The 1,110-nt window shown below is 36.7% G+C and overlaps 1 protein-coding gene across 1 annotated transcript in view; it reads right to left on the bottom strand.

Annotated features, from left to right (window-relative positions):
- LOC106872329 (clotting factor C) overlaps positions 1-1,110 on the bottom strand; it is a 7,201-nt gene that overhangs the window by 1,825 nt on the left and 4,266 nt on the right. The window contains exon 5 of the mRNA XM_014919278.2: positions 278-406. Coding sequence (XP_014774764.2) covers positions 278-406 — 129 coding nt within the window. The remainder of the gene's footprint in view (positions 1-277; positions 407-1,110) is intronic.

Below are 1,110 nucleotides of genomic sequence, written 5' to 3'. Positions count from 1 at the left end.
TACTACTACTACTACTACTACTACTACTACTACTACTACTACTACTACACCCTCGACCGAAATTACTTGCCTTGTGCCAAAATTTGAAACCAATATTCGAAATCAATGATGCTGTTGCTGATTGTGATGATAAGGACATTATTTTTCGAATATAGTTAGCAACGTAGAAGGTTTTGGAATGTGGGATGGGGGAAATGAGGTGTGAAGTTATGTTTTCACGCCTTTTCCTCAATGAATTAATTAAAAACTTCAAAGAAAAATAATTATTTATACGTACCACGACATGTCCTGAACACCAAACCACCACCGGAATCGTATTTTTGCGAATCAGTGAGTACCCTGTTTTCGGTTGGTCTCGTTCCCGCACAGAATACCTTTTCTAGATATTCGCTTTCCATTTTGGGAACTGCTCAGAAAAGAAACAAAAATGATAGTCTGTTATATCCCTGTACTTCTATGAGATTTATATTTATATTTTTTTAGGGGAGAAACGACACAAAGTGGCGCATCTCCATTTTAATTCACAACCGAGTGAATAAACTTCTACATGACTATTGGTTAAGCAGCTTGCTTTCCAACTCTGTGGTCTTGGGTTCAGTCCTACTATGCGGCACCTTGGGCAAGTGTCTTCTACTGTACCTCCAGGCTGACCAGAGCTTGGTGAATGGATTTGGTTGGGGAGAAACTGAAAGAAGCCCGTCGTGCATCTGTTAAATTTGTGTGAGGTATGTTTAAGAGTTGAAAATTCTCGGAAACATTTTTATACAGAGTAATTATACATCAAAACAGCGGATTGAATCTCTGAAAAATTTCAAATAGCAATTATCTTACATGCTTCTCCTACATGTACAATTTTGTAACTCCTATTAGCAAATGAAACACATTTAATGGTGAATAAATAATACGAATCTTTTTCCAATCCTGTTTTGATATATAAACACACACACACACACACACACACACACACACACACACACACACATGTTTGCCATTTTTTCTCTCGTTGTTTACGTAGTTCATGTTATTTGCACCGTTGGTGACGTCCTGTACATATATATGCTTATACATATATGTGTGTGTGTGTCTGCTATATATTATTTATTATATGTA

Source organism: Octopus bimaculoides, chromosome 24 (genome assembly GCF_001194135.2).
Source record: "Octopus bimaculoides isolate UCB-OBI-ISO-001 chromosome 24, ASM119413v2, whole genome shotgun sequence".
Taxonomy (NCBI): domain Eukaryota; kingdom Metazoa; phylum Mollusca; class Cephalopoda; order Octopoda; family Octopodidae; genus Octopus; species Octopus bimaculoides.
This window is presented reverse-complemented; position numbering and strand designations above follow the sequence as displayed.